The 25,274-nt window shown below is 47.0% G+C and overlaps 1 protein-coding gene across 1 annotated transcript in view; it reads right to left on the bottom strand.

Moving 5' to 3' along the window:
* CDHR5 (cadherin related family member 5) overlaps positions 1–25,274 on the bottom strand; it is a 209,022-nt gene that overhangs the window by 9,183 nt on the left and 174,565 nt on the right. The window contains exon 20 of the mRNA XM_063944193.1: positions 9,387–9,556. Coding sequence (XP_063800263.1) covers positions 9,387–9,556 — 170 coding nt within the window. The remainder of the gene's footprint in view (positions 1–9,386; positions 9,557–25,274) is intronic.

Below are 25,274 nucleotides of genomic sequence, written 5' to 3'. Positions count from 1 at the left end.
CATTTAATTCCAGTGATTTGAACGTATAATTCCAGTGATTTGGACGTATAATTCCAGTGATTTGTACATATAATTCCAGTGATTTTGCAGTATAATTCCAGTGATTTTGCTATATAATTCCAGTGATTTGGATGTATAATTCCAGTGGGAACTGTTTGTGTCGCTTGGCATAGTCATACAGTTACCTCATTGCACCTCTTCTACATCTTTGCATGAGGTGCTGTTTGGGGACTAGATTTTGAATAGTGCCATTTTATCTGCAACTGCAGTGCCATTCCTAGATGGGCCAGGTGTTTGTGCTGCACACTTGTGTCGCTTAGCTTGGTCATACAGCCACCTCGGTGCAACTTTTAGGCCTAAAAACAATATTGTGAGGTGTGAGGTGTTCAGAATAGACTGGAAATGAGTGAAAATGAATGTTATTGAGGTTAAGATTTTAGCTGTTTTTATGGGTTTTTTTTCCAAAAATCATCCAGATCCAAAACCAAAACCCAAAAGGGTGGTTTTGGCAAAACCAAGCCAAAACCAAAACACAAAAGTGGAATTAGAACCAAACCCAAAACCCAAAACACAAAAAATGCCATCCACACATCGCTAATTGATGGTAACCATCAAGGGTAACCAAACCGATGGCTATCCCTACCTCTAACCCAGACCAGCAATTAGCACCTGACAATGTAGGACTATAGGAAGTCCAAGTCAATTTCCCAAATAGCCTTTCTTTATTAATGCCAGTTTTCTTCCACCAACTTCCTATGAAACAAATATAAAAAATCAAGTAATTACTGTCCTTAAACTAGACACATCTGACATTACCCAATGCAAGAAAAATTATTTTCTGGAAACTCTTACTGAGTTTTCAAACCACTTATTCGCAAGATACAGTGAAACATATTACTTAAGTTTATAAGAAAAAATTATTTACAACCCAGAATAATAACATTTATAACATTTGTTCTCATGACCTTTAAGTCCTAACATGGGTGCTAAATAAGCCCTGTGTAATATTTTCAAGTTCATCTACTGTAAACTATAAATATTGACAAGCAGGGCCTCTAAACCTTATGTCTTATGTATATGTGTTCATACCGTATCTCGAACTGTGTGATCATTACATGATTTGTATGATTTGCATACACTTAAAAAAATGTAACAGATCTTCTTTTTGAAGCTTTTCCCTGTGTAGCTGCAGCCCTGCCACAGGTAAAGTTACCCCAAATATGCAAACAAAACATCTAAAATATCACATAACAAATGTATTATGCAATATGGTGTTAACACTATTTAATAGATGCAATAAATGTAAAATAATAAAGTCCAGAACCAGTTAGAACTTTATATTTCCTTTCATTCACAATATTCAACGATTCCCCTCATGTAGTATTGTGACAGGACGGTTCCGTACGAAAGCACTCACCGCTTCCGCGTCCCGTTCCCAGTGCACAGAATGGAAGGTTTAGGTCACACGGGACCTGACCACATAGGGGATTCCCGCTTACCGTCAGTAACCGCCTGTTACTGACTCCACCCACTGCACTGTGGGCGGGTTTATGCTGCCACCACCAAACTCCTAACCTGCCGTGGCATTTGGAACCACGGTTCTGCTCTGTATGTGCCGACGCACTGCCTTACCACACCTGTGTGGTGTTGACGAATCCCCACTAACCACTTGCTAGGCCTCTACCGGTAGCTGGCGGAAGGCGGAACTTGGAGACGCTAGGTGCTTTCCTGGACAGCCGGAGGATGGGGCTATGGTTGGCATAACCCTGTAGGTCACAAGATGAAGCAATCTTCTTGAGGCAGATGTTTATTTGCTCAATAATAGCCTTAAAAAAGACTCATCCCTATTGCTAGGGGCAACAGCATACAACAAGATGCTCCAGCAGAATAAAGATGGTACAACACAATACACTGGAGGCACGCAGGCCTCCTTTTTATGTCAAATTTCCACACAGTACAACAGGGGGTCATGTCCTCCCTGAGCCCTTTCTATCCAATCAGGATAACTTAGAAAATACAAGTAAATAAATTACATTTCAAAAGGAGATAAGTGCAATAAAACAATATCCTCCTTCCTGTGACACAGACAACGTTTGGTATCAGATTAACATTCACTATTGATAAATTTATCACATAGCTTCAAAATACAAATGTTTCTGTCTCAGTCACATCTCCAGGCAATCCCAGTGTTTGGGATTACAACAGGAAACACAACAAACAGTCTTCCTTCCTGCATCTGCCATTCAGGGTTCGTATATCAATTAAATCAGCTACATGAAACAAACAGGTTCCAAGCCCATAGACTTTATCTATGGGATAAGGAGATCCCCTGTGATTAGCATATTTATCTAAGGAACTTACACATCAAAAGGTATTGTCATTCACACCTCTCTGCTAGGACAGGGCCATTAGCATGCCACTTCCTATTTCCAGAGGATGAGAGATGCTTATTCAGACAGTTATAGTAAGTGCATTTTTCCTTTAAATATACAGGTGACCACATCTTAAATATAAATACATTTAAACATGCATTCCTGCAATTGTGCACAGAGCACTACATATGACATGTTAAGACACATCATTAAACATATTTTTAAACAGTCTGCGCCCAGCGCCGTAAGTACATTTAACAGTGACGCCAAGCGCCTATTGTCCGCAACATGGCGCCGGGCACTAGGGGTTAACCCCTTCAGTGCTGCAGCGGCCATTGTCCACGTGGGCTGGGGGTCTCTCTGGCCACACTCCTCCCCCCCATTCAAGCGGGAAACCAGCGAGTCATGTCCCAATGATATGGCTCCTGGTCCCGCAGTCCCTTGTGTTGAAGGGGGCGCTACCTAGGGGGTGTAGGCTCCGGCCTAGACAGTTCATCCATAGTGTAGTGGGCCTCTCTTCGTGGGTGCACAATGGCCCTCATTCCGAGTTGTTCGCTCGCAAGCTGCTTTTAGCAGCTTTGCACACGCTAAGTGAATCTTAGCTTATCAAAATTGCGAACGAAAGATTTGCAATATTGCGAAAAGACTTCTCTGTGCAGTTTCTGAGTAGCTCGAGACTTACTCTGCCAGTGCGATCAGTTCAGTGCTTGTCATTCCTGGTTTGACGTCACAAACACACCCAGCGTTCGCCCAGACACTCCTCCGTTTCTCCAGCCACTCCCGCGTTTTTCCCAGAAACGGTAGCGTTTTTTCACACACTTCCATAAAACGTCCAGTTTCCGCCCAGAAACACCCACTGTCTGTCAATCACATTACGATCACCAGAACGAAGAAAAAACCTCGTAATGCCGTGAGTAAAATACCTAACTGCATAGCAAATTTACTTGGCGCAGTCGCACTGCGGACATTGCGCATGCGCATTAGCGACTAATCGCTCCGTTGCGAGAAAAAAATAACGAGCGAACAACTCGGAATGACCCCCAATGTTCAAATAGTCCACCTGAAGTCCAAGTTCAAGGCTCCACCACAAAAGTCTGTCCAATTTCCCCAAGGTAGGTTGCAGCCACCTAACAGGTGGGTGGTAGGTCACCACGGTAGGGGGCCAGTTACACACAAGTGCCACCCAAGGTGTCCCAATTGTGGCATACCCCACCTCCCACAATAGCAGTATACTGCTCAAACAGGCCACAGGGTGCTCCTGCCCATATGGCTCTTTCTGGCTCGGTACTGCTCCCAGTCCGTGCAGTGGCGCAGTAGTTCGTAACACACAGTCCTGGTCAAGAATGTGCGCCATCAGCACTGGAGCGGGTACCAGATCCTCCTTCAATGACTGGAATGCCAACTCGCAAGCAGGTGCAAAGTCCACTGACTTGGGAATGCCCTTCCTAGCCATCTCTGTCAAGGGGTTCACTACAGGACTAAAGTCAATGACAACGTGTCCGTAGGGCCTTACAGGTTCTAAGGTCAGTACCGGTCTGGGTGATGTGGGTCGGGGGCAGCCTCTGGTGGCCTCCACCCCCTCTGGTTTGGGCCTACCCCTGTCTCCTCCCACATAGTGCCCCAGGCACTGCACCTCCGTCATACCTATCTGGCAACTGTCTGCCCTAACTGTCAGACCTGCCCTCCAATCCTCCTCCGTCGACCCATGACTCAGGGAAACCTACCCTGTCACCTAGGCCTACTCCTTCCTCCTCGTCCGCTACCTGTGCCACAGTGATGGCGGCCAGACCACCAGCCTCTGGATCCTGTGTGGCATCCACTACAGGGAGGCTGCGTGTATTCCCCGATCTACTGCGCACAGGCAGGGGACCTGCTATGTCCACAGCAACTTGCTGCAAGGGTTCCCCTATGGGCAGAGGCCCAGAGACAACACAACCGCTGGAGTGCCCCAGCTGCCAACGCATGGCACCAGCCTTACAGTTGGTCTGGGCGTCATCCGACATTCCAGACCAGGGTAAGCACTGTGTCAGGCACTTTAGTGTACGGTCTATCTCAGGGTTACTGTCCAAAGGGGTTTCACTGGCAACCGACACCGGTTGCGCAGGAAAGTTCCCTGGGGGGACCAGTTGGACACATTCCCTATCTGGTCTATCCCCTCCCACTTTCCTGTCTACCCTGTACCTTAACCCTTCCCGCCTGGTCAAACTTCCTGCCCCAACCCTGTCAAGGCCGCTGCCAGAGTGGCGCCTCATGCCTTTCGGGGATGGGTCAGAGAGTTGAGCCTCCCTAAACTCCTGCCTGTGGCCCTCAATCTCTCCTAAATTGGGACACTCTACAGGGGGATCCAGGTGGGGACTACTAGGGTCAGTCTGGTAGGGATCAGTCATGGAAAAGTCAGTGTGGTTTCTCATACTCACTGCCGGAGTTGGCAAACCACTTGGGTCAGGAGCATCATTGGGCACCCCCACAGGATCAAACGAGCTGGAACCAACATCCTCTGCGTTGCTAGGGGACGTAGGCATACCAGAGGCAAAAGGCATGCGGGGTCGATGTGCCGATCTAGCCGCTGTAATCTCTTCCTCTGAGCTGGTTGATGCTGTGGTCTAGCAGCTGTAGTCTTTTCCTCTGGGCTGGGCTGTGCTGGAGTAGCTGATGTCAACGGTGGTTGTGGAACTTGACTCCGGGGAATGGCGCCAGCAAACGTGGTGACGATCCCACCACCCAGGTCATTTCCTAGGACCACATCAGTTTGGAGACCATCCATGACGGCAACTTCTCGCAACTCTGGTCCAGCTCCCCAGTCCAGGTAGACTCTTGCCATGGGAACCTCTTTCTCCATTCCATCTGCCAGGGTGACCTTGGCAGTGCGACCCTGCAATACTGCAGCAGGATCTATAAGATGGGGGCTCACCACAGTGATTGAGGCCCCAGAGTCTCTTAGGCCTTCCCCCTGCAGGGGTCCCACGTGGACCGGCTGCAGTTGCCTCCACATATTGTGTAGGGGCTGTTTGGCCATGCAGGTGACTTTCTCCGCAGAGTGCACCTGTCTCTCGCCACACTCCATCGGACTGACTGGAGGGGGAACAGTCTCTGTAGGCTCATCTCCTCTTGTCAAACAAGCGAGCCGGGCTCCAGCACTCGGATTTGGGGCACGAGTCTGGGGTGCTTGGGATGCAGGACAGTTCATCCTCAGATGTCCGATTTTCCCACAGCCGTAGCACTTCTTCTCCAGTCGTGGCACCGATGATCTCTGATCAGTTGCAGGGACGCTGCGGTGTGGTTGCTGGCCAAGAGCACCCAGGTTGGAAGATGCTTGTCTTTGGGGGTGATGAGCTGAAGAGGGGTGTCCCCCTGGTGGTACAGTCTTTTGGAGCTGGCTGCTGGCTGGGCGCTTCTGACCCCGTGGCCGAATTGCCACATATTTGTTGGATAATTGGGCAGCCATTTTTAAGCTGGGTGGCTCCCGATCTAGCATCCACTCCTTCACTTCTGGGGCGCACCTGCGGTAGAACTGCTCCCTGCAGATCAGGTCGATCAGTGCATCCCATGTAGTAGCTTCAGAATCCTTCACCCATTTCACCACGTGCTGCCGCAGCTGGTTGGCGAACTGCTCATGGGTGCTGCTAGGATTCTTGGGCAAGTCTCTGAACTTCTTCCTGTAAGACTGGAGTGATGAAGAATCGCTGGAGGAGGGCCTTCGCAACTTCGTCGTAGTTCCCACAGTCCTCCGTGGCCACTCCTCGATAGGCCTCCAATGCCTCTCCATGCTGAGTGGGCACAACGTGTCTCACCCACTCTGACTTGGGTAGATTGTGTAGTTTACAAGTCCTTTCAAAAACTTGCAAATGTCCATCAATGTCCCCATTACTGTCTGCAAACTTGGCAAACTGAACGCTTCCTGATCTGTGTACAACAGCTGACAACGGCTCCCGGGGTACCACGGCCTGTGGTGCCCGCTCATCACGCCACATCTGGATGATGATCAAGCGCTCTTGCTCCGTTGCCCTTTCCCCCAATTCCGCTAGCCGATCTGCTAAGGTATCCGGGCCGCCCCCCCTGGGACGTTGGGATCCTGGCCCTGCTAGGGAATGCTGGGAAACATTGCTGCTGTGAGAGAGGGCGGGGCTTGTGGGTCTCCCCGGTTCCTTACGAAGGTCCACTGTTGGGCCGTCCTCTGCGATGCTGACGCCGTCAGCGCTTTCCACCTCAGCCCGGCGGGACTCCTCCAAGCTCATGAGTTCCGCCTTCATGACGCTTCTGGACGCGTTGAAAGGGATATCCACACCCTTCTCCTGGCACACGATCTCCATATCGCCCTTAGACGTTCCGCTGAAGTCCGTCATCTTGTGCGTTCTCCTGCGCTGCAGTTACTCCTCTCCTGAGTAACTCGGCTTCTCCAATCGGGTGACCGAAAAGCCGCCTGGGATTATCCCACCGCTATGCCACCAATTTCTGTGACAGGACGGTCCCGTACGAAAGCACTCACCGCTTACGGGACCTGACCACGTAGGGGATTCCCGCTTACCGTCAGTAACCGCCTGTTACTGACTCCACCCACTGCGCTGTGGGAGGGTTTATGCTGCCACCACCAAACTCCTAACCTGCTGTGGCATTTGGAACCACGGTTCTGCTCTGTACGTGCCGACGCACTGCCTTACTACACCTGTGTGGTGTTGACGAATCCCCACTAACCACTTGCTAGGCCTCTACCGGTAGCTGGCGGAAGGCGGAACTTGGAGACGCTAGGTGCTTTCCTGGACAGCCGGAGGACGGGGCTATGGTTGGCATAACCCTGTAGGTCACAAGATGAAGCAATCTTCTTGAGGCAGATGTTTATTTGCTCAATAATAGCCTTAAAAAAGACTCATCCCTATTGCTAGGGGCAACAGCATACAACAAGATGTTCCAGCAGAATAAAGATGGTACAACACAATACACTGGAGGCACGCAGGCCTCCTTTTTATGTCAAATTTCCACACAGTACAACAGGGGGTAATGTCCTCCCTGAGCCCTTTCTATCCAATCAGGATAACTTAGAAAATACAAGTAAATAAATTACATTTCAAAAGGAGATAAGTGCAATAAAACAATATCCTCCTTCCTGTGACACAGACAACGTTTGGTATCGGATTAACATTCACTATTGATAAATTTATCACATAGCTTCAAAATACAAATGTTTCTGTCTCAGTCACATCTCCAGGCAATCCCAGTGTTTGGGATTACAACAGGAAACACAACAAACAGTCTTCCTTCCTGCATCTGCCATTCAGGGTTCGTATATCAATTAAATCAGCTACATGAAACAAACAGGTTCCAAGCCCATAGACTTTATCTATGGGATAAGGAGATCCCCTGTGATTAGCATATTTATCTAAGGAACTTACACATCAAAAGGTATTGTCATTCACACCTCTCTGCTAGGACAGGGCCATTAGCATGCCACTTCCTATTTCCAGAGGATGAGAGATGCTTATTCAGACAGCTATAGTAAGTGCATTTTTCCTTTAAATATACAGGTGACCACATCTTAAATATAAATACATTTAAATATGCATTCCTGCAATTGTGCACAGAGCACTACATATGACATGTTAAGACACATCATTAAACATATTTTTAAACAGTCTGCGCCCAGCGCCGTAAGTACATTTAACAGTGACGCCAAGCGCCTATTGTCCGCAACATGGCGCCGGGCACTAGGGGTTAACCCCTTCAGTGCTGCAGCGGCCATTTTCCACGTGGGCTGGGGGTCTCTCCGGCCACAAGTATATTAATAAATTGATACAGAAAGTTTAGTACCTGCTTACGCCAAGATTGAAGAATTATACTCCTTTCACACCGCACAAATAACCCGGTATCTACCCAGTATATTGCCGGGTCGACGCGGGTCGATGTGCAGTGTGAAAGGGGTCACTCCCGAATTCCTGGGTCACCTGACCCAGTATTTCAACCCAGGTATAAAGAAGGGTTATTCCCAGGTTATTACCGGGTCAGGTGCAGTGTGAACGGGTTGCTGGGTCGATGCGACCCGGGACCCGTTCACAGTACAGTATAGGGAGAGGCGATGTGGAGATGATCTCATCTCCCAGCGCTTCCTCCACACGCTGCCCCTGATGCCGCCTCCGTCCCCGATAGCATTCCAACCCGGCACTCCCTCCCTCTTCCTGTCCCTCTGTCATCTCTATCCTCCTTACACTCCCTCCCTCTTCCTGTCCCTCTGTGTCTCATTTCTGTCGCCCTAACACTCCCTCGCTCTTCTAGTCCCGTGTCTCATTTCTGTCCCCCTCACACTCCCTCCCTCTGTCTGTCCCCTGTGCCTCATTTCTGTCCCCCCACACTTCCTCCCTCTTCCTGTGCCCCATGTCTCATCTCCATCCCCTTTACAAACCCTCACTCTTCCTGCCCCCCATGTCACATTTCTGTCCCCCTCACACTCCCTCCCTCTTTCTGTCCCCCGTATCTCATCACTGTCCATGACCGTCTCACACCCCCTCCCTCTTTCTGTCCCCCCTTGTATAATTTCTGTTGTCCTCACACTCCTTCCTTCTTTGTGTTCCCCGTGCCTCATCTTTGTCCCTCTCACACTCTCTCCCCCTTCCTGTTCCCCTGTATTTAATTTCTGTCCCCCCACTTTAGCCATTTCTCTAATTCTGTTTTCATCACTCATGTCTCCCTGCATCCCATCGGTGTCCTCCTCACCTCGCCCACTATCTCTCAACTGTATCCCTCTACCTCCCCTTCTCCCTGTCTTTCATTTCTGTCCCCCTCACCCCCCATCTTCCTGTCTCTCATCTCTGTCCCCTTCACCTCCTCCCCTTTTTGTCATCTCTGTTCCCCTCATCTTCCGTCTCTTTGGTTATCATTTCTGTACCCACCCTGGTCTCCTGGTCTTATTATTGTTAAATTCGTATTATTAAATGTCATTTCTTTATACTGAAGGATATTGTACGGTAGATGTGTTGTTATTTAGAATATTGCTTTAAGTAAGTTGTAAATCCGAAGCTTACTTACATCTCCATCATTTCTCCTCAGTCTTATCCTTATGCTGTTTCCATAGTGCTTGTTAATGAGAAAGCCCAATCCAATGAAACATAGAACAAGAATAACTCCCAGCGAAGCCCCAAGTGCTGCCATGTCGTTGACGGTATAATAAATGTCTGCCTGCAGAGCACCATTGGTATCTGATGAAACATAATAGCACTGTGAGCAGTTTACAAACTAAATAAATGATCATCACTAATATTAAACCGTTTAAACCAAATCCGTCTGGATTTTCAGAGTTTTTGTTAACGTATAATATTTATAAGAAGTACAGTAATTGGAGACTGTTGGTACTACCCAAATAGATGCCCCTAATTTCTGGAACTAATGGTATGTCACATACTTGCCTACCTGACCCTCTCAATGAGGGAGAAAATGCTCTGTTCCTGGACTTTCCTGGTAATGTATGATGGCCATCACCTGTGGTGAGCTAGTTAATTGATAAGAAAGGTGTTTCACCACAGGTGATGGCAATCATACATTACCAGGAAAGTCCAGGAACAGAGCATTTTCTCCCTCATGGAGAGGGTCAGGTAGGCAAGTATGGTATGTCAGTAAGCAAAATACACTTCAAAATGGAATTACATAGTCAGTAAAAGGCAGTATAGCCAGAACAGTTTTCATGAAACTGTGTCCAGAGTTGTGCTTTTTCCCAGTGTAATGTTGGATGGCTGCTTGTCTACCAATAAAACAATATGGCAGGTTAATGGTTAATCTAGGGATAATAAAGGACAAGACATGTTCCTCATAGCGCAATAAATAGATTTGCAAATAATGATATACTGTATACTAGCAGTAATATTCCGCTTCATAACAAGAGTAAGTGAATATGTACTTATCTAAGGGTTGTGCAAACCAGGTACTCCTCTAGTGGGGATTCAATTACCAGATTGATGCCCCCCATGGGTCTCCCTTAGGGGTAAATTTACTATAATTCGTGTTTTGGCCGATATTAAGCTGGTTCCGAATGTATTTAAAAACAATAAATCCCAGTAATTTACTAAACTCCCGTGTTCGCTGGATTCGTGTTCTCTTATCCAGAACAATCAGACCAGGTCAGGTAGATATAGAACAAGGTTATGGGCCTAATTCAGACCTGATTGCTAGCAAGTGATTTTTGCGCTGCTGCAATCAGATAGTCACCGCCTACAGGTGGAGTGTATTTTTGCTGTGCAAGTGTGAACGTATGTGTAGCAGAGCTGTACAAACAGATTTTGTGCAGTCTCTGCGCAGCCCAGGACTTACTTTGCCACTGCGATCACATCAGCCTGTCCGGGACCGGAATTGACATCAGGAACCCTTCCTGCAAACGCATGAACATGCCTGCGTTTTTCCAGACACTCCCTGAAAACGGTCAGTTGACACCCACAAATGCCTTCTTCCTGTCAATCTCCTTGCGATCGCCCGTGCGAACAGATAAGTCACACAAACCCATCGCTGAGCGTCGATCCATTTTGTACCCATGCAATGCGCCTGCGCATTGCGGTGCATATGCATACGCAGTTTGGACCTGATTGTCCGCTGTTCAAAAATGCACAGCAGCGATCAGGTCTGAATTTCCCCCCTATGAGAGTTTAACCTCAGACAGTAGTGGAATGCAAGACAGACTTGGGAGTGTATGATCCCTTAAATGTCCAGTACTGAGCTAGTTAAAAAACAAAAAGGTGGGAGGAAGGAGTGCAGTTGGGAAGGTATATTTCACTTGTCCCTCAATGTTGTGTGTTCACTCTTTTGGGGGACTCAGCCACACGAGCTGAAAGTGAACCATGCTACATTGTGAAGGCAATATATTGGCCACACAGCGTTCAATAGAAATTCATAATACATTTTTAATTCAGCATAAAATAAGTATGCATAATAACTCCCAATGGATATTTAAAATCACAAACAGTACATAAAAAAATAGATATAAAAATATAACGGTACAAATAGCCTTATTCTCCCCTATGGTCTAGTTACATGGGCTTTTTTTGAGTGTCCTGTATTGGTAATCACCCTGACCTGGGGTCAGGGTAATTCCAAGTTGATCGCAGCAGGAATTTTGTTAGCAGTTGGATAAAACCATGTGCACTGCAGGGGAGGCAGATATAACATGTGCAGAGAGAGTTAGATTTGGGTGGGGTGTGTTCAATCTGCAATCTAATTTGCAGTGTAAAAATAAAGCAGCCAGTATTTACCCTGCACAGAAACAAAATAACCCACCCAAATCTAACTCTTTCTGCACATGTTATAGCTGCCTCCCCTGCAGTGCACATGGTTTTGCCCAACTGCTAACAAAATTCCTGCTGCGATCAACTTGGAATTACCCCCATAGTCTGGTGCAGATGGTAAATATCCAAAGTTACTGATATAATTACCGGCCCTGTGGTAATGATAGGGTTATTTCCAATTAGCGGTGGTCCAGAATGGCAGTGATGGAGTCCAGTGAAACAAGTTTGGAGTCCATTTGACCACAGCAAGCTCACCAGATAGATGTTAAAAAGTCCAGACTGTTTGGATGGAATCCCAGGATATGACAGTCTCAACGCCCACTGACCAAGGGAGGTATACCTGACGCGTTTCGCTGTCTTTAGACAACTTTCTCAAAGGTATCTCTTAGTGGCCTGTAACTCCCTTATATAGGGAGACCAATTGCATTCCTAGGATGCACATGTGTGGAATTGTTTGGTGATCATCAAAGTTAATAACACAAAACACAATTTCTTATACTCTCTATAAATAGGGAGGCAAACCCACAGCTAGAAGGTTTAATTACATATAAATACGAGTGTTTAAACCTTTTTAATCAATGTTTTTTAGTTTGTCTATTCCGGACACATGATCGCCGGCTATGTTACTTAGAATATTATTGGAGAAATAGAATTGGACCTGTTATTAACTCTAAACGCTCAGAAAACTCGCTTCCTTACACTTATACGTAACCCAGAATTTCAGAATGGCCAAGTGATGAATCCATTTCTGTTGTGGTCTTCTAGGGGAGTGAATTCCATCCTTTGTTTTGTGGATAGATTGTTCAAAAGGCCTCTCACATTACACCAGGGGTTGAGAAATATGACTTTTTGTCCCACTTTCCTTTTGCTTATTGTCAACCCCAACATTATGTTCTGTAAGTCGTTATTCGTAACTTTTCTGAACAGGATTGGTACAATTAATTTAACATTTATTTATTAACAATTTCTTATATAGCGCAGCAAATTCAGTTGCGCTTTAGAACTGGACACAATGATAAGACAAAACTGGGTAATAAACAGTCAGAGGTAGGAAGGCCCTGCTTGCAAGCTTACAATCTATGGGGAAAGGCATTGATACACAAGGATAGGTGCTATCTATTGCAGTTGTCCACCAGACTGCAAAGGTTCTTGGTGGGCTGCTTGATATCACATCACAGCAATGATGAACCAGGGTCAGGAGGAAGGGAAAGTGAAGAAAGAGAAAATATAAGGAGGATATGTGTGGACTGTACAGTGGGGATATAATTGGATAGGAAAGCTTAGGTTATGTGAGCAGTCTTGGAATTTGATAAGCCTGTCTGAATAGGTGAGTTTCCAGGGAACGCTTGAAGGTTTGGAGACTAGAGGAGAGTTTAATTGTACATGGTAGGGCATTCCACATAGTGGGTGCAGCCTGAAGAAAGTCCTGTAATCGTGCATGGGAGCAAGTTAATGAGTGTGGATGAGAGACATAGATCTTGTGAAGAGTGATGGGGCCAGCATGGGAGAAATTTTGAAATAAGCAAAGAGTTGTATGTTGGTGCAGTTTTGTTAATAGCCTTGTGTGTGAGTAAAAGTATTTTATATTGAATATGGTAGAATACAGGTAACCAGTGGAGAGACTGACAGAGTGGATCTGCAGACGATGAACATCTAGCGAGGAAGATTAACCTCGCAGCTGAATTTAGAATGGATTGTAGTGGTGAGAGCCTCTTTTTGGTAAGACCAGTAAGAAGACTATTGCAATAATCAATGCGGAAGAAAATTAGCGCATGGATTAGAGTTTTGCAGTGTCTTGTGTAAGGTATGGTCATATTTTGGATATGTTTTTTAGATGCATGTAACATGATTTAGACACAGATTGGATGTGGGGAACAAAGGACAGTTCTGAGTCAAGTATGACACCAAGGCAGTGAGCTTGGGGGGTAGGATTGATTGTTGAGTTCCCAACAGTGATGGAGATATCAGTTTGGTAACTACTATTGGCCGGTGGAAATATAATTAACTCTGTATTGGAAATATTAAGTTTGAGGTGGTGAGATGACATCCAAGATAAAACGGCAGAAAGGCATTTAGTGACACGGACCAATACAGATGGTGACATATCTGGGGAGGATAGGTAGATTTCAGTATCTGCTGCGTACAGATGATACTGAAATCCGAAAGAGCTGATTAGTTTACCAAGAGATGAAGTATAGATTGAGAAAATCAGAGGACCTAAGACCAAGCCTTGTGGTACTCCAAATGATAGAGGTAGCGAAGAGGAGGTGGATTCAGAGAAGCGGACACTGAAGGAGCGATTAGATAGGTAGGATAGGAACCAAGAAAGGACTGTGTCTTGAAGACCGAGGGATTGTAGTGTTTGCTTGAGGACTGGTCAACAGTATCAAAAGCAGCAGAGAGATCTTGAAAAATAAGAAGTGAGTAATGGCCTTTGGACTTAGCAGTGACCAAATCTTCACTACTTTAGTCAGTGCTGTCTCTGTGGGGTGTTGTGAATGAAAGCCTGACTGAAGTGGGTGCAATAAGTTCTGTGAATTAAGAAAGTGTGTTAGGCCAGTGTAGGCAAGTCAAGTAGCTTGGAGAGGCTTGAGAGCTGAGTGATGGGACGGTAGTTTTATAGAGAGTTAGGGACAGACGTTTTGTTTTTTCAGAAAGGGAGTAATCACCGCATGCTTGAACATGGAAGGAAAGATACCAGTAGAGAGAGAGAGAGATTATAGATTTTTAGTTAAGGTTGGGATGAGCACAGGAGCCAGAGATTTACTTACTTGTGAGGGAGTAGGCCTAAGAGGAGAGGTAGTAGAGTAGCAGTATTAGTAGACTGTTGACACTTCATCTTCATTTGTGGGATCAAATGAAGGGAGGGTGTCAGAGGGTTTAGGTAGAGAATTAAGCAAGTCACTGGCTGCAGAAGAGCATACCATTTCATCTCAGATCTTATCAATCTTGTCCTTGAAGTAGGAAGCAAGATCTTGAGCCTTGATAATGGCTGGTGGGTTGGGGGAGGGAGGGTTCAGAAGTGATTTAAATGTATTAAAAAGTTTTTTGGGGTTGGGGGCTTGTGCAGAGATAAGAGATTGGAAATATGTTTGTTTGGCAGTGTCCAGGGCATAACGATAAGAGTGGTAAACAGTCTTATATCTGAGGAAGTCACAATAAAAGATTTACGCAACTGACGTTCATTTTACAGTACATGTTTTTACCTTACCCTCCACCTGATTATAAAGCAATTTACAAACATTATAACGTGGTATGAGATGAGATTGATATGACACATTACAGTCTGGGTTGCCTCAGTGGCGGCAACATTTCCCAAATATAACAGTACAAATGTTATTGAAGAATTTGTTTCCTGTTGTATCATTCCTGACAGTTCATATAGGGAGTTGTTCTTGAACATTTACCATAGAACTTACATTATCCCCCACCGGGGTTATTTTATGGGTTCTTCTTCCTTGCATAGATGTCCCAGATGTCAAGAGGTCAATGCAAACATTTGCCATTGTCTGTGGTCTTGCCCAAGAGTTAGGCCCTTTTGGCTTAGAGGTTATATATACAGTATATAGACAATCCGGTCAATTACGTACCATTTACTCCTGAATGGGCTGTTCTAGTTATCCTGCCTCAAGGTCAACAAGTGTCCCAGGGTTGCTGCAAACTATTATTAATCTTGCAGCTAAATAGACCATCCTATAAGTCTGGAATCATCCAGAAACAAAAAATAATATTAATTCTACTGTTGGACCGCTGTGACCCTGCACCATGACGCTGAAAGATCTATCCTGAATATATCCGTCTTGGACTGACAGGCTTCTGGGACTGGTGAACAGCGGGAATTCCATCTTGGGTGAACACCTATTGGGGGTAATTCCAGGTTGATCGCAGCAGGAAATCTTTTAGCAGTTGAGCAAAACCATGTGCACTGCAGGGGGACGGGAGGGGGGCAGATATAACATTTACAGAGAGAGTTAGATTTGGGTGGGTTATTTTGTTTCTGTGCAGGGTAAATACTGGCTGCTTTATTTTTACACTGCAATTTAGATTGCAGATTGAACGCACCACACCCAAATCTAACTCTCTCTGCACATGTTATATCTGCACATGGTTTTGCCCAACTGCTAAAAAATTTCCTGCTGCGATCAACTTGGAATTACCCCCATTGTGTGGTGATACATGCATTGTTTTAATTGTTAAATGTGAGTATAATTGTCTAATAAAAGTCTTATCCAGACTCTATTGCACTATATACATTTGTTTAAAGTTTTAGTACCGCAGAGTGATATCTCAGGATTAAGAAGAAACAACCATTTATATGGATGATATGCGAAATATATTCCTTTCCCATGTGAGTGGAACCAATAAAAGGGATTGATAAGGCTGTTTCTATTTTATAGATTTATGGATCTTCTTCCTAAAAGGATGTACTTTTAATAAGTATCATTTATGAAATTGTTCAAGAGGTGTCAAATATTTATGGTAGCGCCACATGTTATTTCTATTTGGGAGAAATTACTGGAATCCCGACCGCCAGAATACCGGCAGCGCCGCCACAGCTATTCCCACTCATGGGTGTCCACGACCCCCATGGAGTGAGAATAAAACCTGTGGTGAGCAAAGTGAGCCACCAAGCCCGTAGCATGGCTCGCGTAGCGAGCCTGCAAGTGGCTTTGTTCCACTCGCCCTCCTGCCGGCATTCTAACTGTCGGGATTCCAGTGTCGGTATTTTGACTATTGGGATTCAGACCATCGAGATTCTGTACCCAAGCCGGTTATTCAGCTTCAGTAGCAGTTCTGTTAAAATCGCATGTTGGGGGATGCCCAGCAGGGCAAGGCTGCCCAGCATGTTAAGCTCCGCCCAGCAAGCTCCGCCCAGCACTGCATTCACATTTGAAATGTGAATGCAGCGCAAAAATTGAGAAACATTGGGACTACTGGTTGCCACCCTGGCAGACTGCATATGCAGACACATGGGCGCCATGTTTTCCATCACAGCAATCGCAAATTACATCACCCGCCTGCCCCAAAAATGGGCATGACAAGTCTGCGTTTCCCGCACCACTTCCCACCAATGTCGTGTCACTGCTCCCTAACGCCCATTGGCTGTCAATCACTATGCGATCGCATCATGTAGCGATGCAATTGCATTGTGAAAGTCTGCGCATGGACGATGCAGTCGCAGCACATGCGCAGACAGACGATAATCGGCCGGTCTGTGTTTTAGCAATTTTGCGACTGACGGTGAATAACCCAGAGTTATCTGTTCTTGTAATGCATTAATGTAGATATAATAGTTAGTATGTAATCAAAATGATGACATTCAGAATGTTGACTTGCACATTTTATTGACAATGAAAATATTGATATTCACAATGTCGAAATTTACATGTTGTCAACATTGTCAACAGGCTCAATGTCAACAGTTCATGTTAGTGTTAGACTGCGGTTAGGGTATGTTGTGGTTAGGGTTAGAATAGGGTGCATTTAGGGTTATGCTGCAGTTACGGTTGGTGTAGGGTAGGCGCTGGCTGGCGCCTACCCTACACCATCGGTGTGTTAGTAGTTACATGTGCCCGGTTTGTGTGTGCTACATAAGAAGTACATGTGCAGCCTGGCAATGCTTTATATGCTCTTTAGAGCATTAATGGACAGTTGGGATGGGAAGTGGGAGGAGTAATGAGTGTAGAGGAGGAGTCAGGAATAAATAAACCGCTCCCCCTAAAAGAAAAGTCTAGATCCGTCCCTGATCTAGTCTCAATACGCTATGCAGCGCAAGATGCCTGGTGTAGGTGAGCTGCCAACTCCCGTACAACTCTGCTAAAGTCGAGCAACTTTTTTTGCCAAAAATGTGTCTCAGGGCCTAATTCAGACCTGATCGCTAGGGTGCGTTTTTTGCATCCCTGCGATCAGGTAGTCGCCGCCTACAGTGGGAGGGTATTAGCTGTGTGCAGGTGTGCGATCGCATGTGTTGCAGAACTGCACAAACATAAGTTTGTGCAATTTCTGCTCAGCCCAGGACTTACTTAGCCGCTGCGATGATCAGGGCTGGAGCTCACGTCAGAATCCCTTTCTCAAAACGCCTGGTCCCTCCTGTGTTTTTCCGGACACTCCTTAAAAATGGTCAGTTGCCACCCAAAAACGCCCTCTTCCTGTCAATCCCCATGCGATCACTGGTGCGTTCGGATTTTTTGCACCATCCCGTTGCTGACCGGCGCTTCCCATTGCTGCGGTCTGTCGCGCCTGCGCATTGTGGTGAATACGCATGCACAGTTCAGACCTGATCGCAGCCTGTGAGAAAATGCACAGCAGCGATCAGGTCTGAATTACCCCCTCAGGCACAATGCAATGCAACTAAGATGCAAAGGGCGACTGTGCTGATTAATTTTATATACAGTATGACACTTGTATATTGTGTGTGACTGAGCCCAGTGGCGGTTCTTGCCACGGGCAAGTGGTACTTTTGCCCGGGGCGCCGCCTTCCGGAGGGCGCCGCACCAGGGCAAGATCCGCCACTGTGCCCCCCGCAGTGCCCTGCTGTGCCCCCCGCTTTGAAGGGAACCAGACGCGTAGCGTCTAGTTTCCCTTCATTGAGAGGACCTTAGTTGTGCGGTGCGCGATGACGTCATCGCGCACCGCACAGCAAAGGTCCTCTCCATGAAGGGAAACTAGACGCTACGGTCTAGTTTCCCTTCATGGAGAGGACCTTTGCTGTGCGATGCGCGATGACGTCATCGCGCACCGCACAACATACTGGCACAGACACTAGGGGTCATAATTGACCTCTAGTGTCTATGCTGTTCTATGGGAGAGACGTTATAACGTCTCTCCCATAGATCGAAGAGAGGAGAAGAGCGGCGGCGCCGGCGGAGGCGGTCTGGATCAGGAACGGGGATGGTAAGTATAATTTTTTTTTATTTTATTTTTTCTTTCAGCGCCGTGGCCACGCCCCCATTTGAAGCCACGCCCCTATATTTTGCCCGGGGCGCCACAAGGCAAAGAACCGGCCCTGACTGAGCCTGTATACAATACGGAGCAGAGCAGAACTTGGATCAGAAATAAAGCTTTGGCTGGTACATTGTAGCACTTTGGGGGTAATTCCAAATTGATCGCAGCAGGAAATTTTTTAGCAGTTGGGCAAAACCATGTGCACTGCAAGGGGGGTAGATATAACATGTGGAAAGAGAGTTAGATTTCCTCAGGTAAGAATACCCATGTGCAGTGAGAATATGCAGAGTGAAAGAACCAAAACCGAAGCATGAATCACTCACCTTTTAAAAGATGTGCAGGAGCAGGTGTTCCCGGCGTCTGTGCCCGGGATTTCCGGGTACGTCACACGGACGGCGCATAGATGACGTGTCCGTTGCCAAGCAACGGTTGCGCTAACAGGCGCCGGGGAAACCCGTCAATAGTCTGTGAAAGGATTATAAACAGTGAACATCGAGCATGTGAAAAACCCACAGATCGCAACACGCTTCTGCACCACAGCAGCTGTCACCCTCCTGCATTAATACGCGGATTACCCAGATCACAAATGCTCAGGGCAGCACGTATCTCGAGTGACAGAGCCACCCTAGTCACGACGCTGGATCACATGATTAAAAAATTTGCCCATAGAGGCTATAAATTACGGGATCTCATGCGCTCTAGGGACGAAGTACTCAAAATCCCCAGAGAACAACTGCTCTACAAAACTCTGCAACAACCGTTGCAATCTCGGATTCCATTTGTCACCCGGTTCTCGACCGCCAGCAGAGTCATTCCACGTGCCACCAAAGGTCTGTGGCCCATTATGACGGGCGACAAAGAATTACCTTGTTTCAAAGGCACCTCTCTGATGCCCAGCTATAAGAGGGGACCCAATCTCAGGGACTTTTTGGTGAAAACCAACATCACTTCAGTTCCACATGCCTCTTCTACACAAGTTAAAAAACCAGGGTGCTATCGGTGTGCATCCTGCACCACATGTAAATATCTAGAAACCGGTCACAGTTTCAACAACCCGCACACTGGTCAGCAATATAAAATTAAACACGTTCTCACGTGTACAACATCATTTATTGTGTATACCATCACATGCCCATGCGGCCTATTATATGTGGGACAGACCATTAGAAATCTTAGGGATAGGATGGCGTTACACCGATCGGCCATCAAAGCATCGCTCGATGGCAAACCGGTGGACCAACCGGTCGCACGTCACTTCAAACAAAAGGGCCATCCGCTATCTAGCCTGCGGTATAAGATTATCGATCATATTCCGAGCCCAGTGAGAGGGGGCGATCTACATACAGCATTATCCAAATGTGAATCCAAATGGATCTTCTTACTTGATACATTGTCACCGAATGGACTAAATGAAAAATTCACTTGGAATGTATTCCTTTAACATTTGCCAACATATTAGGCGTTCCTTGTCCAGTTTTTCGCTCCCTTGTCCCCATCCCCCCTTCCCACCCCCCCTCCCCCCTTCCTTCCCCCATCTATACCTTTTCTCTCCTCCCCCACCCCCCCGCTCCCCCTTCTTTTCCCAACTCCCACCCACCCCACCTCCCCACCCCCTCCTCTGTCTTGACGTGAAGTAACAGATTTTGGATCCAATTTAACTACCCAGTAACCTTGTGTTAGCCCACTAATTAGTTCATTTTAATAAGATGTTATTCGATTTACTTTATGTGTTGCTATGGTAACCCTTTGGGCTTCTTTTTTCAAACTGGCTATTCTTCAGCTGACTACAAGTAACTTTTAACCCCTATTGATGTTTTACATGTCATCCACTTTCACACACTAGTCACCCTTCTTTGGGTGTCATATGCATGTTTTTCACATGCTCGATGTTCACTGTTTATAATCCTTTCACAGACTATTGACGGGTTTCCCCGGCGCCTGTTAGCGCAACCGTTGCTTGGCAACGGACACGTCATCTATGCGCCGTCCGTGTGACGTACCCGGAAATCCCGGGCACAGACGCCGGGAACACCTGCTCCTGCACATCTTTTAAAAGGTGAGTGATTCATGCTTCGGTTTTGGTTCTTTCACTCTGCATATTCTCACTGCACATGGGTATTCTTACCTGAGGAAAAGGCTTGATGCCTTGAAACGTCGTAAGCCTGCCATGTCTTTTTATCTATGAACACGATTGCCTTGTTTGCACTATGATTTGAATACAAGCGTTTATTAAGACCTTGGAGTGCCGCCTCTGTTCCTTTGCCGCTTACACCTGAGCCACAGGTGGGGAAGGAAATGTTACTGCATTATCTCCAGGAGGGCACCCAGGCATTTTCTCTGCTGCATTGAGTGCCGGATGTGTTCATCTGTATATATATATATATATATATATATATATATATATCTATCTCATGAGGGAAGGGGCATCATAGCATGGGCTTTCTCTGGGATCAATTTTGTCATGCCCCTTCCTCGCGAGGCATGCGACTTATGTTTCTATTGAAAAAAATGGGGGGCGACAATTCTTTCTCGGGATAAGGTACCAAAAAGTCTACTTACGGCTCTGAGACTCAGTCACACACAATATACAAGTGTCATATATCCAATTAATCAGCACAGTCTCCTTGTGCGTTCTAGCAGGAGTGGTTCTTGGTGCGGGCAAGCAGTGCCTGCGGCCTGGGGTCGCGGCCGCAGTCACCCCGCCGCCTACCCGCACCACGCTCCCCAGCTACAGCAGACGCCGTGCGCTGTGTGGGCATCCACTGCAGCCGGCTCCAGTGACAGACACTAGAGGTCATTATTGACCTCTAGTGTCTGTGCGGCTCTGCTATGGGAGAGATGTCATGACATCTCTCCCATAGAGAGGAGCCACGGCGGCCAGACGGAGCAGTAGCAGAGGTCAAGAAGCAGGAGCGGGGCAGTGGTAAGTATTGTTTTTTTATTTTTGTGTTTGTTTGTAAGCTGCTACAAAGGGGCACAGTGACAGGGAGCACAGCAACAGGGGGCCCAACTACTGAGGGCAAAGCAACAGGGGGCACAACTACTGGGGCAAAGCAACAGGGGCCGGACACAACTACTGGGGGCACAGCGACAGGGGGCACAACTACTGGGGGCACAGCGACAGGGGGCACAACTACTAGGGGCATAGCTACAGGGGGCAAATCTACTGAGGGCACAGCTACTGGAGGCACATCTATTGGGGGCACAGCTACAGGGGGCAAATCTACTGGGGCAAATCAACTGGGAGGCACAACTACTTGGGGCAAATCTGGGGGCACAGCTACTGGGGGCATAACTGTGGCCACGCCCCTCCCCTATGAAGCCAGACCCTGTTTTTTGATGGAAACTTTCGCACTGGGTGCCACAAGGTGTAGAACCGGCCCTGCGTTCTAGTCACATTTTGTTGAGACGAAGAAGCATTTCTGCCAAAAAAGACACCTGAGACCAGCGGCCGGCCCAAGGAGCTGAAAATAGCACTGGCCATTGGCATAGGGTTAGGGTTTAAATTACCTAAAAATGCTATATTAACTTGCCGACTGTTGATATTCACAATGTAAACATTCTAGCAAAGTTGACATGTGTTAATGTTGTTATTTCACATGTCAACATAACATATATGCCAAAATTTTGAATGTTGGAATTTTGTATAATACCAATGTAATCATAGTTGCTGACTTATGACTTATTGGTTGCTCTCTCCAGGTGAGCACAGGAGGAGAGCTTGGCGGGCTCACGTCGCATCACGGGGGGTGGCGGGATGAGGGCAGATCTATGTAAATGTAGCTGCACACGGGCGTGGCGGTCATGATCACATCATCATAGCTATGCCTCCTGTCCTATAATGCTGAGATTATCGGCATTATTCAGCAGGGGCCATGGCTTCAATGACGTGATTCTGCGAGAATCGCATCAATGTCTGCCTGGACCGCCCACATTTGCTCACAAAGTGGGCGGCTGGGGCCAACGGGGCTGCAATAATCGGGAGTCTTGCCTATTCATCTGGGGTGCCAGGAGGGCCACACGAATTTCGGGAGCCTCCCAGCCATTCCGGAAGAGTAGGCAAGTGTGGATGGAATGATCTACTATACAACTGTGCAAAGAGATCTCAGTTAATAAATTCTCAGGTCTGTACTTTAGTTTGATTTATGGTCATAGTATTAGATATAATCTAAGACACTAATGTCTGTATAGCACAGAGTACAACTTTAGAGATGATGAGTCAAAAAGTATTTCCAGAATGAACATGCTGCGTAAATAAGGATTTTAGTATTCTGACAATAAACTTAAATTAAGAAGTGTAGAATATTAAGAAAAAAATTATACAAATAATAGGTTAATGAAGAAAAAAAAGAAAAAATTAAATCTGAATGTGGACACTACCAAAATCAAAAATATAATATATAAATTTAAATTCAATATAAACAATCACACATTTTTCTCTCACAGACTTCTTGGGTATGGGCTCAATTTAATTAGGTGCCCCCCAGGTAAGTGCAGTTTTAAGACACACTTACAGTACTGCTGGACTTGTGGATTTTTGTTTGCAACCCCAAAGGGCTGTCTACAAAATCCACAAGTCTGGGACAACATTGGGCTGCGTCGGGGGTAAGTTTCACTACTGTTGCCAGCATATGTACACCACCCCCCTTGCTCCTGTCAGTAGAGTTCTAGCTGAGACTGGTGGTTCCGAGATGGGTTTAGGTTGGGAGACGGACTCTCCAGGATGGAACTAGCCTGACAGGTTAAAGTTCATTGTTGCCACTGAGGTAACAACTGTAAGTGGAACCTCTGAGCTAAGTTCCAATTAGGAGATTGTCTCTCCGGGATGAAGAGGCCTGGTTAAATAAAGTTCCTTCCCATGAAGTGTATAAAACTTGAGGACGAAGATAAGGAAGAAAGGAAGATGACACTGGTACTGATGTGCCGATGGAATACTCCGGGAAGGACGTGGACACCAGTATACCATGATCTGGGACTAGATCAATCCTCGCAGGCTGGAGCAGTAACGAAGACAGCTTAGCGGAGCGGCATCAGCAGTTGGACTTACACGGTGCCGGTACAGGACAAGGAGCGTATGAGCTTAGGCAAGTGGAGACTCTGGAGACGGAGCTGCAAAAAACAACAGGAACCAGGAGCAAGAACTCACTCTGGAAACTGGGAGCACAGAGCACTAGCATGTAGACTAGGCTGCGGCAGACGTTGCACTGGCATGAGAATGCCCCAGAATGCTCACAGAAATACCCTGTCCCCTCCTGGGATTGGTGCAGCCGAAATTACCTGAATCAGGCTTCTGATTGGTCCCCACAGGTCATGTGCCAGAACCAAGATGGCGGCGCCCTGCACCCGGCACCGCCAGGACTCTGGCAGCACGGAGCTCCATTCCACTGCCTGCTCGCCCCCTCCTGCATCCCGGACCTCTCGCCACACACCAGCTGCCCAATTCCGCCGGCTGCCTCCGCCCACTATAGTGCTGCAGAGTGAAAGACCACAGCTCCCAGCTGAGTAAGTGCTGGCTCCCTGCAGCCACACTCCTGCTGACCGTGACAGCTCCAAACTGATTTGAGCCCTATTACTTACAGAGTACAATCATCTGGGCTGCTCCAGCTGTGTGGACAGAACAACAGCTATGGATACCAAATGGGTTTCTGAATCAAACTGGGAGTTTACGTTCTTTAAAGAGATTTAGGTCAAAAAATCCAGTTTTCAGTTTTTTTACAGCATTTTCATTCATATGTGGAGGGTAACGGTGGGCAAAGGTTTCTATAGGAGATGTGATGCTGTCTGATGCCTGAAGTATTGTTCCCTTCAGCCCATTGTCCCATTGTAGCCTATGGGCCATGGATCGCGGAAAGAGTTCCGGCTGGGTTTGCCGGAGCCCTCCACTGCAAATGGGCTCAGTGCATCGTGACCGCGCATGTGCAGGACCCCGGCATCCCACAGAGCACATCGCCCCTGTCCCTGTGGGTACTGGGTGAATTCACCAGATAGGATCGCATATTGTCACTTAACACCTTTCCAGGAAATGCTCCCCCAACTCCTCGCTCACCCAGGCCAGGTCTGGTCTTATAGGCTACCTTACATCCAGGAGTTGAGTCACTGCTTTTGACTGGGCAACTTAGCACTCCACCCCCTGTCAGTCAGAGAAGAGCTGTGACCCCTTCGTTGCCACTGCTGCTGCAGCTGAAACTGGGGCCGACAATCTGGAGCCGACAAAGCCGCCTGAGGGGTGACTGACGCTATCAAGTTACAGCTGCCACCTGCTCAACACCTGCACTGCGCCAGCTACAACCTCTAAGACTCCCAGCACCGCCACTAGGTTTATAGTTATGGCTATAAACTTAGTGGCGGTGCCGGTAGTCTTAGAGGTGTAGCCGGCACAGGGCAGGTGCTAAATGATGATGTCCATGGGGTAGAGCTGGTGGCAGCTGTATCTTGATAGTGCCTGGTTGCCTAGGAGTGAGCTGGCACAGGGCAGATGCCGAGGCAGTGCCTGCTAGCCATGTAGTGCAGAGTCACAGTGGGGATAGCAGGAGCTGCAGCTGATAAAATCGGCCGCTGCCACCAGTGTCTTCTAGCAGAAGAATGTTAAGAGACATAGGGCTAGATCACAGGTTCTCAAACTCGGTCCTCAGGACCCCACACGGTTCAGGTTTTGCAGGTCACCTGTAGATTTTTAAAATGTGACAGTTGGTGATACACAGTG

This window comes from Pseudophryne corroboree, chromosome 11 (genome assembly GCF_028390025.1).
Source record: "Pseudophryne corroboree isolate aPseCor3 chromosome 11, aPseCor3.hap2, whole genome shotgun sequence".
Lineage (NCBI taxonomy): Eukaryota > Metazoa > Chordata > Amphibia > Anura > Myobatrachidae > Pseudophryne > Pseudophryne corroboree.
The sequence above is the reverse complement of the archived record's forward strand: the minus strand, read 5'-3'. Positions and strand labels throughout refer to the sequence as shown.